Source organism: Bombus terrestris, chromosome 2 (assembly GCF_910591885.1).
Source record: "Bombus terrestris chromosome 2, iyBomTerr1.2, whole genome shotgun sequence".
Taxonomy (NCBI): domain Eukaryota; kingdom Metazoa; phylum Arthropoda; class Insecta; order Hymenoptera; family Apidae; genus Bombus; species Bombus terrestris.
Genome location: NC_063270.1, coordinates 18,979,384 through 18,994,255, shown reverse-complemented (window position 1 = coordinate 18,994,255; position 14,872 = coordinate 18,979,384). Strand labels below are relative to the sequence as shown.

Genomic DNA, 14,872 nt, shown 5'->3' with positions numbered 1-14,872 from the left:
GAAGATGAGTTCTGAATAAGAATTTACATTGCACGATAGATACAGAAAAACAAGTTCTCTGTAAATTTTCCATTCTAACCCTGGTTAATCTATTTCGTTAAGATTTGCTTCACACGAAACACTAAACGTAAATTATTTACGATAATTAATTCGATTGAGCACGAGAAACAAAAAAAGCTCGGATGTACAACGTCTCCGAATCAAATTAACTTTATATCAAACACGTGAAATTATATAGAAATTAGTGATATGAAAACACGCAATATGCAATTCTTGTATGTTACGGGGCAATTTTGTAATCCGTTTATGGAAGGTGCTGCCGCAAAAACCCGGCGACAAATTCATTGCTTCTGATGTAATGAATTGGCTTCTCGTCGATTCCGAGTTTGAACGTTATCCGGCTTTACTGCCCGAGAACAACGACGTCCGATAATTTACGATCACACGGTACTCTGGTTTATCGATTTCAGGAAGAACGCACAAGAGTAGGCTAATTTACCGTTGCACGTTTCCCGGACCCTGATATTCGAAAAGCTTAGCCGATCATAACAGACGATAAAATCAAAGCCAATTCCATTCTGTCAGAAAATTCTGTCGAATCGAATTTACGTAAGACGACCACCGCCACAAATATCGTTATTCAACTTTAGAATTTTCAATTTATTCTTTTTGCAAAAGATATTCGTAACTTTAGAACTTTAGAAGATTTTAAGTAATTAAAATGTAATCGTAATTTCGTACATATTCGAAAAATTGCGCGAACCAATGATATAAAAGAAATAAAAATCTAATATTAAAGGACAATCGAATGTTAAAGATATTCGATGATGTTGTAGCATAATAAAAGATGACTAACCGATGGATGTATCGCAAAATTTGTTTACAGAGGAGGCTGAAATCGCGACACGTGGGTGAATGCACGGTAAAGGAGACAAAGGTGAGACACGATACGTTCGCAAAGGATCACTGCCAAGACGTGAATTCTACGACACGATCTATTAAGACGTTCTATCGTTACCTTCTTGTCATCGCGACCATGGACAAAAGATATCTCTCGTACTGCGACATTGAAGTACTCGTACAAAAATACGGTATAATAAAGATCAACGAAAGACGAGACACGTAAAATTTCGCAAATTAAAATTTCGCGATAGATTTTAGATCGAAGAACGTGAGTATCGTAGTTCTTTTTTAAAACGTTTAAAATTCATTCGAACGAAATAACGACGAACTGCGTGAGAATCGAATACAATAGGCCGAAGAACCTTTTTACGATTCTCGGACACCTGATCGATCCGCTAAAAGTCATTCTCCGTATTTTTATTGGATTCTTGTACGATTAGTTGCGCGTCATCGACCAATTAAACGCTTCGAGTATCTTTTTAATTCTTGAAGAGAAGATTAACGGAAGAAGATAGAAGAGAAAGGAGGCAGGACTAAAAGTTTCGTAAGATGGTTGAATGAAAAGGAAATTACATCGAGTATTTACATCAAAGTGAAATTTGTCGAAGAGGGGAAGCGAATTAGCTCGTTCTTTTTCTAAATCGAAAACTGCATGCAAGTAAATAAATCAACTTAAAAGTTCTTATCTTTATCGTTATTAAAGCAATATCTTTGATCGTTATTAAAATAAAGAGATATTCCATCCAGTCTTTATCGACGAAATAACGAACTTTCTTTAAAATGTTAATGATTCGATTCGAATATCCAATGATCCATTTTACTCTTCTAATCATCGACTATAGATAGAATGCTTCATTCCGTCCGACGCGACGAATAAAAGATGGTTTCAAAGCGAAACAACGTGTGGTCATAATATCGATAAATTTGAGGAACCAACGTGCGCCGGAGGGACGATTTTATAAAAAGAACCTCCTGCCCCGACTAAACGTTCTGTCAATGTACACGGTTGATAAATTCGCGTCTGAATCCCGCCGTTTTTCATCGTTTCCAACGTTAATGAATCGAGAAACATATATTTTCCAACTTTTCCTAATCTCGCCACGCAAGAGAAGAAGACGCTTTTACACGATCTATCTTTCGCAACTTTTACTAGGTCTACTTTTACCAACGTATCGTGGAAAACGCGCGTTTAGGACCACGTGCGTACATACATGTACATGTTAATTAACGACATTATTTAGTTTACTGCTTCTAGTTTACTGCAACTAAATCAAATTGATATTTCAACAAACTAGAATGAGCTAGAATGAGCTAGAATGAGCTAGAATGAGCTAGAATGAGCTAGAATGAGGTAGAATGAGCGTTGTAATATATCGGATACGATCGATTCAACGATACTGTTACGAAGAGATATGTTGAGCAATAATATCTTCCAAACGGCCTAATGTCCGAGTACTAATAAGAGTAACTGCAGGAGAAGTAGAATCATCGGTTGTAGTGGCGGCACATAAGGTGTGGTTAGCAGACACGTAGTAGTAGTAGCAGGGGTTAAGTATAGTTTATACACACCACCGTTGGCTGACTATTTCTGGCGGCGCCGGCGAAATTCCGAGGCCCTAAATTGGTTATCGCGCTTACCGCTTAACGAGATGCCTGCCGCAAGGTCGACCTTCTTCTTCTTGTTCTTACATCTCGTCTTTTTCCTCTTTCACATCCTCCGAATACTCGGTCACACCACGGAGATATTAAACGTCGGCCGGGTCGGACGGTAAAGAAAAATAGACGAGCTGTCGAAGCTAAGATGGTCGAAGCGTGCCGTGAAGCGCAGTGAAGCGCCGTGAAACGCCGTGAAACGCCGTGAAACGCCGTAAAACGCCGTGAAACGCCGTGAAGCGCCGGGAGAGAGATGAAAGCGATGAAGAAATGGGAAGAAAGGAAAGGTTAACGTGCGGGACAGCTACAAGGGAGAAGAGATATATAGAACTTGGAAATAAAAAATGCTGTTATAGGTGGAAATTAGAAAAGAGGCAAGTGTATCGCAGGAGAAGCGAAAATTGGGAAAACGAAATGAAATAAGTTAGGGAGGGAAACAATTTTAATATGTAGAAATTGGGGAGAAGAACGATAGATTATTGTGACGGTTAGGAAGGGAGAGAAAAGAAGGAGAAGAAAAACAAAATGATATACGAAGGGACAAAGGTCGTAGCGTAGAAATTCTGGAAAAGAGATTAATTATCGAGAAGAAAGAGACGAAATCGGAAGAAGGGGAACGTAATTACGTAGAAATTCAATTGTAATACGTAGATAACGACTAAGGTAAGTGGAAATCGGCAGAAGGAGATTGTAATACCGTAATAGAGGATGGAATTGTAGCAGAAGAAAGCTGAGATTAATGGGGAATTTTAAATGCGCGAATATTAAAAGAAGGAAACTGAAGTCAATGAAAAACGGGGAAAACATTTTCCTCGTGGTAATTGTTTATATTTTACCGTAAAACGTAGTTATTTTACCGTTCGATATAAATAACGAAGAATGAAAATATAGAACGAGGGTATTGTTATAAAAAAATACCATAAATATTAAATTATAGGAAAAGTAAAAAAACTCACGATAAAGAAAGGAGAAATTGCCGAGTAGCAGAGCTCTTCGTCTTGAATTCTTTCTCGAAAGAGGGTCGATAAAACGAGAACGACGGGAGTAGGTTTGACCGTTTTCCGGATGAACTTGCCGGGATCTTGCCTTCGACTCGGTGGCAAGTAAAATTAATTTACAAGTGCTATTAAGAAAGCTAGGCAGGCGAGTATTGTTATTAATAGCGACGCTCTATTTTCGTAACAGATGTTAATAGCGGCATCGTTAATTCGTTTTCTTTCTTATAACGAGGTGGACACTCCACGCTATGCTGCGACAGGTGGTTTAAGCAAATTATTCGTAGACATGTTTTGGCAAGACAAAACTCTATATATAGAGTGCGAGATTCGTTTCTGCTTCGTTTACAATGCACGAATAAAATGCATCGAAATATTCAACGAAAGTTCTTCATTTTGCACGATATTCGTATTATCGATCCGATTCAATTCAATCGTTCTTTCATACTTTAACTTTATTTCCTTCCAAATATCTCTCTTAACCTTTTAATCTTCCAAACAAGTATTGTCAATCTCTCGGCTATAATAATTTTTTTATCCAATAAGCTTCTACGTTTTCACGCGTTATTTCATTTCGATTGTTTTAGAAACAAATCTTATTAACTTTTAGTCATATCCTTAACATAAACAAAAGTTGCAAGATCGACAAACTAAACTTCTACCAAGAATCACAAATTTCATGAAACACTAACTACGTGCCCCTCCCCCCTCCCCTCCCCTCCCCGCACTCACCTCCTTCCTTCCAGAAAAGAAAAGAAAAGAAAAGAAAAGAAAAGAAAGAAAGGAAAACACGCGATCAAATAAAAGGAGAAAAATAAAAGGGGAAAAAAAGCAGCTCACCTGTGGTGTCCAGACGGAGGGTTGATTGGACGCCCTCGAAGTACTCTTGCTTCTGGACCTCCATATCTTCTTGGCTACCAGTCGGCTGCCGTGATGCACCACGCTGCTCGAGGACTTGCTCTTCTGCATCGCTGTGCCACCTGCGGAATTGGTGGACGATGACGTAAGTGCCGGTGAACCCGGTGCCGAATGCGGTTTATCCTTGTGCGCGTTGGAACCGTGTAGGAGATGGGAAAGGAAGGACTGATGATGATGATGTTTAGGGGTCAGTGGTTCTTCCGAGCCAAGGCCAGCATCGATGCTGCTCCTCGAACTCGCGTTTCTACTCGGTGGCGAGGTGGCCGTGTCAGCGTCTGACAGATTCTCCGATGGATTCTCCGTCGAGGACATCTCTCTGTAATTAACAGCCCAGTTGTCTTCGGTTTGACAGCCCTTGTTATTGCCATCGTCGTCGCCGAGGCTCGTGGTCTCTCCTTTGGCCTTGATGTTCCTCAAGTTTCTGTCATAGTTCACACGTTTGAATCTGTCCACTTTGTCAGCGTCCATCGATTTCTTTCTAGCCATTCGGAGATACCTTTTGATCGTGTCGCTGACGGACGGTGAAACGTCATCGTTGTCTACGCTGCTTCGCCTGCGACCGCTAGACTTGTGCATTGCCGCTTCTTTCATAGATAATTCCTCCTTTTCTCTCTCTAGAAGAATGGCGTCGAGAACCTCGCGAGGAACAGGTTCTGTTTGTACGCCGTCGTCTATGAGGCCACGATCCGTACTGGGCTCTTGCACGGCTATCAGAGGCGGCAGGGAACTAGGATCTCTCCTGAACGAGAGCCAATCTTCGGATTCCTTCGACGGTACTCTGGTCCTTTGATGAGTCCACCAACGAGAAGACGGTGACGTGTAGGCGCCAGTAGCACGTGGACCTCTGAAACCCCTGGTGCACCTCAAGTCAAAATACAACTTCTCCAATAGCTTTCGGTCCGTTAGAATCGCCGAGATCACGTGTTCTCGAGTTGCGGATTTATTATAATAACGGCCGATAGTTTCCATCAACGATTTGTGCACGTAATCGCCCTGATACGGTTGCATGGTCTTAGAAACGTTGCCGGTGTGTTTCACCGTTGGCAAAGACCGTTGGACCGAAAGTTGCTCCAGTTTCGTCTGGGCAACCATCAAATCTAGATATTGTTGAAGCTTGTTTATCAAACTCTGATAATCGAATGGTTCTTTTCCATCCATCTGCCCAAACACCTCTGATCTTCCTGTCGATTTTGTCATACCGGCGACGTCGCTTTGCATGTTCAGGTACTTTTGCAGCATATCAGCCAGTGCTTTAGTCTCAGAGTCCTCCTCCGGTACGAGTTTCCTATGCTCTACAGGACTCGATGGAGTGCTGCCTCTCTCCGATGACAGCAACCATTCTCTTTTCGCTTTCGCTAGGTCAAATTTTCCCGCCGTGGTGGTCTGAAAAATGAAATTTTGAGGCGTATTTCTAACATCGTCGGCCTCGTCGGCAGAGCTAGCCTTCGCTCTACAACTGCCGCCCTTTATATGTCTTCGACGTCTCTGCGATCGAAAGCTTAAAGTCCCTGGATAGGAAGTTTTCCTCCAAAGCAGAAACCTTGGCTCTTTTTGACACACTTCCTGAAAGTATTGCTCTATCTTTGGAATATCTTCTGGCCTATTGTGCGTTCCATCGGGTATTAAACGTCTACCGGCGTCAGCCATGTAACGCCATGTTTTTCTAGTGAGCAACCACCGCTCTTTCGATGGTTTGCTCGATCGTTTGGTCCTCCTGTCTTTGGAGGTCGGCGGCGTACCCCGTAACGATCCGCCTGTCTCCATACTGTCCCGACGCGAACGTCTCCTACCCCCAGGACGCTCCGCCATCGTCGCGTCCTTTTCCTTCTTCGCCACGCGAACCACTTTCGCGGAATTATTTTTACTCTTTAAACACGATCATCCACCGACGAATCGAACAACCGACCATTTGCTCGAGAGCCACTAAATCATTACGCGCGAAGAGGCGCGTGGCGATTCATTCGCGACCACGTCACCCAAGACGCTCGCTATCTGGACACATTCGACCGATTTGATCGTTCGACGAACACTCGTAGATCTGTTCGTCTAACAGACGAATGGAATGGACGGGACACCTCACTTTCGCACACTGTGGAATCTGTCACAGCCGAGGAACTGAGTCACCGGTAAAATATTGCGTCGAGCTTTCTGGTTGATCTATGGACCACGTACTTTCCACGAGAGCGATATCGTTTAGACAAGCGAACGAAAATTCGGTGAATTCAAACCGATGTAGCTTGCTCGTTTATGCTTGGACCAAGCTAGAGAATACGTGAACGGAATGATACAATGGTGCGTGGATCGGAAGGAGGCAGGCGAAAGTTTGCGTTCTCTTTTCTCTTTTTCGAAGGAAGAATACCGTTGCAATAGCGAGAACTTTCTTCTAACGCAAAACAAAAGTAGCCACTTGTTTCGCTGAGTAGGAAATTACCGGTTGTTTCTGCAGCGCAACACGTGTAACCCTGCGTGTGGCAAAAACTGATCCAACTCTCTCGGTTCCCCGTATCACGCTTATTTTTATTCCGCGTACGAAACTTTACGCTCTTTTTACACCGGTTAGCAGCAGGCCCGCGTTCGGAACTTCAACAACAACGGGCTCCAGATTAATTTAGACTTCGCAGATCCCACCGAATTTCAGCTAACCACTGCTTCTCCTCACCTTCTCCTTCGTATCCGAGATCCACCGCGAACGACACGCTGTCCTTCTTCTTGCAAACGATCCCCGCGAACACCATCGACCTCGCGAGATCGCAAAGAAACAAAATCACAAAGACTTCCGAACCTAAACCTTCTTAAAATGGAAATCCAAGGCGACCAACTGTAATCTTTCAGAGATTCTTTGATAAAGTAAAATAATCCTCCGCGTAAATTTAACTCTCGTCCTTGTTGCAAGAGGTCCGATGAAACTGAAACTGAAGTACTGGATGCTAAAGAATAGGACGCACGTTTTCAGCAATTGAGAATCACTGGTTCGTGCCCGTTCCTTGAGCGTTCTGTTTGTTGTTCTCGGTAATGTTCCAGGGATCGGAGAACATGCAGAGGCGAGGCGAAACGAACGCGACACGAGGAGTGTTCGCGACAGCCGATGCTGCGTCGAGCAGAAACGTCGAGGAGAATCACGTTACATACGGCCGCGAGCCGGCAAGGTGGAAGCTGCCTAAGGTACGCGACTACTGCTTCTCAAGGCGTCGCGACGCTCGTGGACGCTCCGTGTCTAAAAGCGTCTTTGCCCCTTCTCTCCTCGTGCCTCTCTTACGCGAGAAGAGAGAAGCGAGTGAAGCGAGAGACGGAAAAACGGGAGACAGACGCAGAGAGACAGAGAGAGAGAGAGAGAGAGACGGTCGAACCGCGGGCGCGAGTTAGGGCAATAGTGGAAGAAGAGGATGAAGAGGACGATGACGACGATGACGAGGAAGATGAAGGGGGAACGACAGAGACGACGAAGGGTGGATGAAACGAATGGACGGTTGAAAGAGGATAGAAAAGAGCATGGAGCGGTGGAAGAGGAGCACGATGACGATAATGACGAAAAAGATGAAGACGGAAGGATAGAGATGAAAAACGATGGGCGAATGGACAGAGACAAGGATATCGCGATGGAAGAGGAGAATGATGACGATGATGATAGAAAAGACGAAGAAAGGGGGACAGAGATGAAGGAAGATGGACGAAACTAAGATGGACAGAGACAAGTGTAAAGCAATGGAAGAGGAGCGCTCTTCTTGCATCGAGATGACGGCGACGATGACGAAAAAGACGAAGAGAGGAGGACAGAGACGAAGAAAGACGAATGAAGATGAAAGAATACGAGGGACGGAGATGAAACGAATGGAGGAAGAGGAGGATGGAGGAAGAGGCAGAAGCTGCGGTCTAGGATACCTGGGACCGCAGACAAACCGGAGATGGTGTCCACGACGTTGTCATCGTTTGCCAAATACCGACCGCGCTTTCTGGCCAGCCACGTCTACGTGCACAGGCTCTCGCGTACCTCATAGTACGATAGTCCCCGCCTTGACGATTTGTTTATAACGATCTCGCGGCTACGCGTACGGTAGAGAGACGTTTTTTAGCAACGCGACGCCTGTTTTCGTAAGACTTGTCCGTCGTCCCAGTTCGACGATCGTGTTTCAGACACGTTGGAACGCCAACGTGAAAAACCAAGCAGCCTCCATCGAATCGAGCGGATAATATCGTTTCATATAGTAGCACGTGATGAAATGGAATTTTCTTGAATGTCGAGACGCTGTTCATTCGGTCCAAGTTTCGCTGAAGAATGTTTGGGTGTCGAAGATCGACGGAAGGCGTCTAGTTGTGAACACGGCTACTAGCTAACTAGCCTATAATTGTTAGACGCTACAGATCGAAAATTAGTAAATTGAAAGGATATAGAGACCACCGAGGATGAAGAAGATCAGGAAAGGAAGGAAAGCGAAGGTAGCGAAGTAGTAAAATCCGGCAAATCGCGTAAGATTCTGTCGAAAATATCAATTCTGTTTGCCAAACGCTATAACAAATTCCTGGCGAACGTGCAATTTCTAAATTCGTCGGTTCAAGCAACTCTGCCGCGAACTTTTGTCTTCGTACGAGGAGTATACATAAATCTGTAATTCAACGAAAAAAAAATCTAACTTATCTAACGCACAATTCCCTCCATCGATCTGTATTAAATCGAAAGAATTGGGTGAAATAACCCCTCCGGGTTATATTTTCGTGTTTTCGTTCACTCGTCAAGCTTTCGCGCGAATCTATAAAGAACATAAAGCGAAAGAAAACAAAGGAAATTTAAGAAGTTGAGATACTAAAACAACAAGCTACGATATCCACGTGCACGTGGTTTCCACAGTTCCAAGCGTGTCTATGAACAAGGTAGAAAGAGAAAAGTAAAGTTCGGATAACCGTGGATTACCTAACGTTTCACGGCGAAAATGTAGGACATTTCTTTATAGGCGCGCGCCACTGACGTAGTACGATAAAAATCGCCATGAGGGCATTGCTTAATATTCTTAGGGATGTATTCCGCGTCCGGAACTATTTCGAGACTCATTCTCTAATGCAAGTCGGACCACACCTCGAGCCGCCTATAGGGGTGATCGTAAATCAGAGCTGGCCTAGCTCGCCGTGACTTTATTTTTTCGAGCGGAAAATTGCCGTCTGATTTATCGACGAATGCGCTCGGAATTTCTAGGCTGCGGGCGTTTAAAAAATACGGAACACGTCGGTAACAACTCTGCGAATTCGTCCCCTTCCGATCGATGTACTCTATGCGGTGGGTAGAGTACAATAGCAAAGTCGATGGAATTTCGAACCGAGACACGGATATCACTGAAAATACTCGATGACGATGGGATATAAGCGTATTCTTTCCGAAAAGTGAGATAAATAAAAAAAAAAAAAAAGAACAGAAGGATCATAAGACCCGTGTTTCTTTGGAGAATCTGTAAGATTCATACTTTTGTATTATTTGTATTTGTTACGTATCTGTAATCTGTACGTGGCTTACATATTTATAATCGATAATCTGTTTTCATATTCGGAAGCATACAGATCTCTCTATTAACACGTTAAAACTCTTCTAATCTAGAACGAAATATTTGCCACAAATCATGTTTCGTTCCTAGTACTTTTCTACAATATACGTATTTAATAATACGATATACTTTTATACTAATAATATTAATACACCATCTCTCTCTCTCTCTCTCTCTCTCTCTCTCTCGTATTATTCAAGAGCTTTCTGGAAAAAAGGCACATAAGATAAAAAAAAAATGAAACGTAATGATTCCTAAAGAACTTTATTCTTTTATAATAATTCAATTATTTGACTACAAGTTACACCTGTTACATGCATACAGGCGCTTTTTCCAAAAGGCGGAATCTTGGTTATTGAATTCTATCTCGATAAACTTTGCGATTACGAATTCTCGAGCGATTGCAAGCGTGGCGGGATCTGATAAAAGAAGCGAATCGCGAGAGGGACAACGCATATTGCGCTATCTTTAGCGTTTACGTTCGCGTTTCTCGTCGGGACGCCAAAGTGTCTGCCAGCCATCCTTATCTGTACTCGTCCACGCGTTTCGAAAGTTTCTTATCGTTAGGGAAACCGACTTTCGCGCGCCTAAACGATCACTTCCGCCTGCCGATATACTCTTCGAAGGTTATGCGTGTCCTTCGAACCGGGGAAAGATGAACACGAGAGGAGAAAATATCTGTGATTTGAACGCGTAACCTCGCTAAACGGCAAAATACACGTAGGCCGAGCGACTGCTTCTCCTTTTGAATCGTCTTTACAATTGTCTTGATCGTTCTAGCGAAGTCAGAGGTATTTAGACTGCAGGATACACGAACGATTTGATAGATTATGTGGGTACAACGGAATCTAAACGAGCGTTACGCGCGTTTAACCACACGTGGCACAGTGTGTCGCTTATATGCGGGACAAAAATCATAATTTCTAAATTAATAAATTTTTTCGAACCAAGTCCTTTGATATTTCTTTGTAGAGAATCGATATATGCATCGATTGGTATAAAGAAAAATTGTTACGATCTCGATCGTTTATCGAATAAAAGATGAATGTTAAGTAACTTTTCGCTTTAACTTTTGGCTTTCGAAAGCTTTTTTAGCAGTTTGTTGGCGGAGATGCCTGAAAAATGGTACCGATCGTTTTACGTGTATAGATTTCAGGATGAAAGGCTTATTGCTTGTTCAAGATTTTTCGCATTTGGAATGGAAAACTAAAACTGCAATGGTAGATATCGTATAAACATTTGAGAATAAGTGGTCAGATGTTTAAGGTAACGCGAGTGTCTCGTCGTTTGGCGAGAACATAGCACGAGTGCTAAAGACCTGAACGCGTTCACGATCATTTTTTCATTTTCGACAGATTTGGCCAAACAGATTTGATGTCGATGGAAAGCTGAACGTGTCCGGAAGTAGTATAGTGATATAAAATCGCGCAGCTATCTTTTGGAATTTCCTTTTTAAATCTCTTTCAAGTTAATAAACATTTTATATAAACGCGAGACAATTTGTTATTATTTTCATTAAAGTTACTTAGTCTCGGTCTTAAAGGTATTCGTAATATATGAAAATGAAGATTAAAAAAGCAAGTATTCCGCTAATGGCACGTTTTCGGCAAAGTTTGCGTCTTAACTTTAACAACAAATCGGTACATTCTGTAAAAATTATGAATAATATTACAAATTTGTTACTAATACGCTACGATAAGGCAATTTCGGCACTTGACACTTGGAATTTTTGACTTTTGTCCATTGAGCGACACAATGTGCGTAGGCGTGAAATTTTCAAAACATCCCCTATTTTTGGCAGGTATTTTGAGATTAATTTAAACGAGAATGTTGGCAATTTATCGCTTTCGAAACAGATCTTTTACAATGGACGCGATATAATACTATAGATCGCGATACGTTTAAATTTGAAAGAAAACTATAGATTAAAGGAATTTTTCAGCTTCGCGATGTTTAATTCTTGCTTGATCCTATGATATAATGGAATTATATTGCATTTATAACGCAATTATATATGCCAATAACTCTAAGCGATGATATCGATAACAACACATAGACATTGTAAAATAACTTGAACCGTTAGTTTTAAGAAGGATCGATCGATCTGTCGCAAACATTCGCGAAAGCATTTACGCGCTTGAAACATTTTGTTTCAGCGTAGAAATTGAATATTACGTGAAAATTCAGTGAGATTCTATCTATTGCAATTAAAAATTGATAACTGATTTGTTTTATTCTTTTAATCAACCAGTCACTCGGTGCTTTCTAGATAATCAAAGATAGTTTACGATTACGATAGGCAGGTAGATGCGGAATTATCGATCGCAAAAAACGGAAGGGGCTTGACGGATGTGACAAAGTCACCGTTAAACGCTAATCGTACGAAATACTTAAACGATCGAGAGTATAGAAAACAAGGTGAATCTACCGCTTAAAAGCTTTTTAACGAGCCTAAGAAACCGTGAGTTAATCGTAAATGTACCGTATCTGTAATTTCGCGTATATCATGTTGCAATAGTTTGCAATATCAAGGACGCGTTGCAGTATCTGTTGAACATATTCGTGTTAATATTATACTTAATATCGTGAAACATCGAACAATTTATCATTTAGCGAATTTATATTGTAAAACTATTTATCTGTAAATTTTTCATTTAAGTTTCTGTTAAAACTAATTAAATTTGCTGCGCGTTTACATGATTTATCGTGCAAAAGTTTCGCAATTTATTCAACGATGTTTAGAGCTACCTTAATCGTTTGGTCGATACAACTTTCACCATTTCACCATTCCTATATGTTCCTACGTGTTCGTAGAACACGAGGCAAACGCGTCGGTGTTCGTCATTATCTTTTGAAGGTGGATGAGCGCGGATAAAAACGTGTCGTGTATCGCCAAATGAGATTTACGATCGGTCACAGTTACGATCAAACGTGAACGTTGAGTACTCAAGTAATTATGGCTCTCTTAATTGCTCTCTCATCGGCAAACGTTTGAACTCGATTCGAGTTTCCTATCGTCGACCAAACTTTTATATCGTCTAAATTTATTTACGTTATCTATCGTTACTTTTTTTCGCGTAGAAGAATTTCGAGGAATTCTACGCGAATAAAAGTTAAAATAACCAATTATTTCGCAAACTTTCTCGACGTTTCGAGAGCCACGTTTCGTTATCTTACAGAACGAACGTTACGTTCGAACGTCGCACTCGAGTTTTAATGATGTCATCGATCGTTGAAACTCGATCGATTCAATTTCAACGAGTTCAAGTTGAATTTCAAAAAGTAAGTAACAGAAAGAACAAGAGGCAAAGATCGGTGAATGAAAGCGACGCTACTCGTCGATTAAAACACACGGTCTCCTCGTTATCGATCGATGACGATCCACCGGAATGAGTTGGCCGATGATCGATGTCGAACCGGCCGTCACCGGAGAGCAACGCGCAGTGTCATCGACTGATTTGTTGCTATTTCGAGCGGACTCTCGGCCGGGCCTATTTAAAATCATTTGCATCGCCACGTGAGAGCCGGCATCATCGACAAACGTCAGAATGTCGCGCTATCGCAACCTCGTGACACGTCAATTAATTGTACGCTATCGCTACGGTTATCGGTGTTTTCAAACGCGAGGATCCAGATATAATCTCGATAAATTGACCTTCGACGTTTTCGAATTGTAAAACACGAATCTACGATTCCAACTTTACCTGGCTGAATTTCTTATTTATTTGATTTCAAATATTTTTTTTTTTTTTTTTTTTTTTTTTTTTTTTCTTTCAGTTTCTGCGTTCGATGATCAGATCGCTCGACTTTCTTCAATCTTTTATGTTTACGTAGTGTTTCTTTGATAGCGTTCCTTTCAAATTTCAAGTGAAATTGTCCTTTTTCCAACTATCGCTTGATCCGAAAGCAACAGCGATTTTTAATGTTGTTTCCGGTATCGTGCTCGTGTATCGATCCTCTGAACTAGCCAGTTGACTATACTGTGACCGATATTTATCTTATTTGCATGTCAATTTCGACTATTCATTTGCCGTTAAGTATCCACTTGAAGTCGAATCAGTCAAGTTCAAGCAACTTAAACTAATCCGATTCATGATGAAATAAAAGACAAGTGGAGAGAAATAACGTATCTTGGGGTCGTTACAGAACGTTCTAATACGTTATATTTGAAGAATCTGAAATCGTAGGGGTGTGTTCCTAACGTCAAGCTATTGAAAAAGTGTATATACGCAAATCCGAACGTGATAATATTTATAGCATCGAGCGTAAAAAGTCAGCGGCAAGAATAAATATACACTTCGAGCAAGGTTCGAATACCGAGTGCCTTGGGTATCCAAAAATTCGAATACCTTCGAAACCTTGAAACTTATCCAGCGTCTCGTATCCACAAACCGGCTAGATGTTGCACAACGAAGTTTATTACGCAACGATATAATGACACGTTGAAAACTTTTGTTTATCCGTTGGTCACGAGAATTGCCATGCATCCCTTTAAACGTTGTTCGTGTTTATTTAGTAATAAATCGAATAAGAAGCGCATTAAGATCGCAAATGATGGAATATTGTACGGCTTACGTAATTTCAATACCAGTTCGATACCACTCGAATAAGTTGAAAGGTGTAAAAAAGTATTCGGTGAATATATCCTTTAGAAGAATTCATATTTGACGAGGAAACCTACTAAAAGGTACATCGAAACTAAAGATGGAGCTTTATACCGGCATATACCGCAGAAATGAAAAATCAATATTATCCTATGAGAGATAAATTTAACGAAATAAGTTCGGTACGAGCTCGATATTATCTAAATAAATTAAAATCCAGCAGCAAACAAAATGGCATAAAAATTCCATAAAGATATCTTCTATAAAGTGA

At 41.4% G+C, this 14,872-nt stretch overlaps 1 protein-coding gene across 1 annotated transcript in view; it reads right to left on the bottom strand.

Moving 5' to 3' along the window:
* Positions 1-10,191, bottom strand: part of LOC100648814 — a 32,241-nt gene extending 22,050 nt beyond the window's left edge. The window contains exon 1 of the mRNA XM_012320411.3: positions 4,392-10,191. Coding sequence (XP_012175801.2) covers positions 4,392-6,278 — 1,887 coding nt within the window. The 5' untranslated portion in view covers positions 6,279-10,191. The remainder of the gene's footprint in view (positions 1-4,391) is intronic.
* Between the last annotated feature and the right edge of the window lie 4,681 nt (positions 10,192-14,872).